The sequence below is a fragment of the Myotis brandtii genome, unplaced genomic scaffold (genome assembly GCF_000412655.1).
Source record: "Myotis brandtii unplaced genomic scaffold, ASM41265v1 scaffold125, whole genome shotgun sequence".
Taxonomy (NCBI): Eukaryota; Metazoa; Chordata; class Mammalia; order Chiroptera; family Vespertilionidae; genus Myotis; species Myotis brandtii.
The window spans coordinates 10,851,871-10,854,878 of NW_005354385.1; the positions used below are offsets into that span (position 1 = coordinate 10,851,871).

Genomic DNA, 3,008 nt, shown 5'->3' on the forward strand with positions numbered 1-3,008 from the left:
GAAACAGTACCTACCCTCCCAAGTTATACAAGCATCACACAGGTTCAGGCTTATTTTGCCTCCAAGTTGTCATTGCCTTTTCCAAGATTAGTTTTCTTGGGTATTTTTGGATAACTTTAGGTAAAGATACAAATGTCTAATTGGTAGTAGCAGTAGCAAGATTTGGAGTGCTCTATTAGTTTCCTATTCTCTTTCCTTCTTGTAAACTTCGCTAGTTGGCCAAGATGGACTGAAGAAGGCCAGCATGGAATTCAAGGAGTTTGTCCAAAGTGACTATCACCAGGAAGAGGAGTATCTCCAAACACAGTTAAGATGTGCATTTGCTTCTTGACTGTGATGCACACTCTTACAGAGAAATTCAAGCACATTATGAAATGCCTTGTATCTGCTGCTGTTTGGGCATTTGTGAACATTTTAAGCGCTGGTTTGCTTGCAAGCCATGAGACAAATGTCCTTAAAGCTCTCACCAGCATAGAACTTCAGCTGATTGCCATGGGAGCTGGGAATAAAAAGGAAAAAAAACACAGGATGAAGTTCCTTGAAAGTCTTCTAGATTTGTCCATCCCCAAATTGTACAGTAAGGAGCAGGAGAAAAGCAGTGAATTTGTGGATTTCTTCAAAGAGACACTCTGTTTTCTGAAAATATTAGACCTTATTTTGTTATTTTATTTGGATTGACCTCCAACAGCTGCTCCATTGGATTTCACGGGCAGCCTGTGGTTTTTAGCTTAATGAAGCCCTGGGAAACAGATTTTGTTTAATTATCAGACCTTCTGTGTGAATTTGAATGGGCAGAGTTCAGATGAAGAGGCACTCTGGGGTCATGACTTTGCATGTTTGTCTCACTTGTGAACATAGAATGAAAACAAGTTGATGAGGGGTAGGATGGGGTGAGAAAACAAAATGTTTGGGAACTGCAAGTTCTCCCGTGTACTGGGCACGTTTTTGAGACAACATGGCGGAGTTCCTGAAACCAGTGGAGGACTTGGATCCACATACAGTTGTCCCAAAGTAAGTAAGTAAGTAAGTAAGTAAGTAAGTCGTGTGCCACACCAGGCCCATGCTGGGATCGAGGCCAGAGGAAGGGAAAGGTGCACCTGTCTACAGTGACCAGCTAACCAACCTAGTCAGAGAGCTAGGACGCCACACCTTCAAAGGGAGCCTATCTTCTTAGGGAAGAGCTGTTGTGAGAGCTGGGCTGTTTTGTAGTATAAAAGGCCATGTCAAGGAGGATATTTTTTGAATTGGTAGGGAGTTATGCTAGGAATAAAGTTCCATTATTGATTTCAGAAGAAAATGTAAGTTTTATAAGGGAGGCTGTCATTCTTACTTGGAGCTGAACTATTATGATTCACCTATAATTTAATAGCAACTGACTATATATTTCTTCCCTGACATCAACTAAAGAGTGACTATCCACACACTACAAAGTATGGCTTGGATTTTACCTGCTTCCAATAAACCCATGAGATCTGACCAGAATACATATGTTGGGTAAGTAATTTTGATGTTTTATTTGTTTTGATTAGATGGATGTTCTTTGGATTTTATATTAAATGTTCAGAAGATCAACCTCTATCATTACATAAATGTCTTAAGTTTAGAGATGATATAGTTGGAATCTAGCTCATAATACAAAACAAAATAAATACAATGCAAATTGTCTTCCCAAAAATATTTTCATTCCTTGGTTCTTGGGTGAATCTGGCTCATCTAAGAAAGTGGAGCAATATGTCAATTATACCTCTCACTCTTAAAAAAAAAAGGAAAAGAAAAGAAAAGAAAGTAAAGCCAAAAAACATGCAAAAGATTAACCAATCTGCATGAGTGAACACATTCAAAGTTCAGCCTGGAGTTCAGCCTTTAATTCCAGGACCATGGGCTGAAATATCTGAGAAATGATTAAAGGGGCCTCCCTGTGCCTAAGGGAGGTTTAACTGTGCTGCAGCATATTATGAAGTGATTCCATACGCTTTGTGGTAGACTTTACATAGAATTCACTCCTAAAATTCCATGTATGTTCTTCATCTCAGGGGTAGACATAAATCTGCCAAAACTGTCTGAAAATTTAGCTCCAATTCTTGCCCCAGGTTCACAGAACATAATTGAGCATTAATCTTCAGGAGGCTTAAGGAATTTTTGTGCATTCCCTCCGATTCACCGAGTTGTATCAGATGCCTTGCTTAGAGCCTCCGTCATGTCATTGTTTCAGAAAATGTTCCGTTTACCCATCCCAGACAAAGGTAGTCTCCTACCACATGCATTTGCTCAGGCATGCCAAGGAAAGAGAAAAGGAAAAAGTCTGAAGATGAAGGTGATGGTAAAATAGAAAGACTTCTCTCAGCCAGCACTTTTCTCTGGTTACCAGTGTTTAATACTGACCATGCTATCTCATGGCTTGCTAAAAGAATGTATTCCCAATACCACCTTTGGCCCACATTTTAGAGAAAGGAAAGAAAATGCAAAACAAGGTTGAGGAAGAAATAGCATATATAGTCTATTTAGTAAAAATTATATATTTTGGAAAGATTGAAATATTACAATTGCCAGAATCATACTGGGTTGAATTTGGCATAATGGCCAAAGTAATCTTTCCTTTGGTAAGTAATAGAGGGATCATCTTAGAAGTGCTTTTGGTGAGCCCAAAGGGATACAAAGCTCCTATAGACATGCCCCCCACCCAATTCTCTGACCAAGGGATCATTAGCTATTAAAACAGACCACCAAGGAAAACTAAATAATGAACAGGATTATTATAATGAATAGTCCTAATGAATTAGCAAGACTATTATAATTAATACTAGAGGCCCGGTGCACAAAAATTTGCACCGGGGGTCCCTCAGCCCGGCCTGTGCCCTCTCGCAGTCTGGGACCCCTCGGGAGATAACGACCTGCTAGCTTAGGCCTGCTCCCGGGTGGCAGAGGGCAGGCCCAATCCCTAGGTGCAGCCCCTGGTCAGGCTCAGAGCAGGGCCGATTGGGGAGTTGGGGCGCCGCCCCGTCATGCAC

At 40.8% G+C, this 3,008-nt stretch overlaps 1 protein-coding gene across 1 annotated transcript in view; it reads left to right on the plus strand.

Annotated features, from left to right (window-relative positions):
* Positions 1-679: 679 nt before the first annotated feature.
* Positions 680-3,008, plus strand: part of UPP2 (uridine phosphorylase 2) — a 32,204-nt gene continuing 29,875 nt past the window's right edge. Inside the window, 2 exon segments of the mRNA XM_014534080.1 lie at positions 680-1,019; positions 1,408-1,494. Coding sequence (XP_014389566.1) covers positions 904-1,019; positions 1,408-1,494 — 203 coding nt within the window. The 5' untranslated portion in view covers positions 680-903.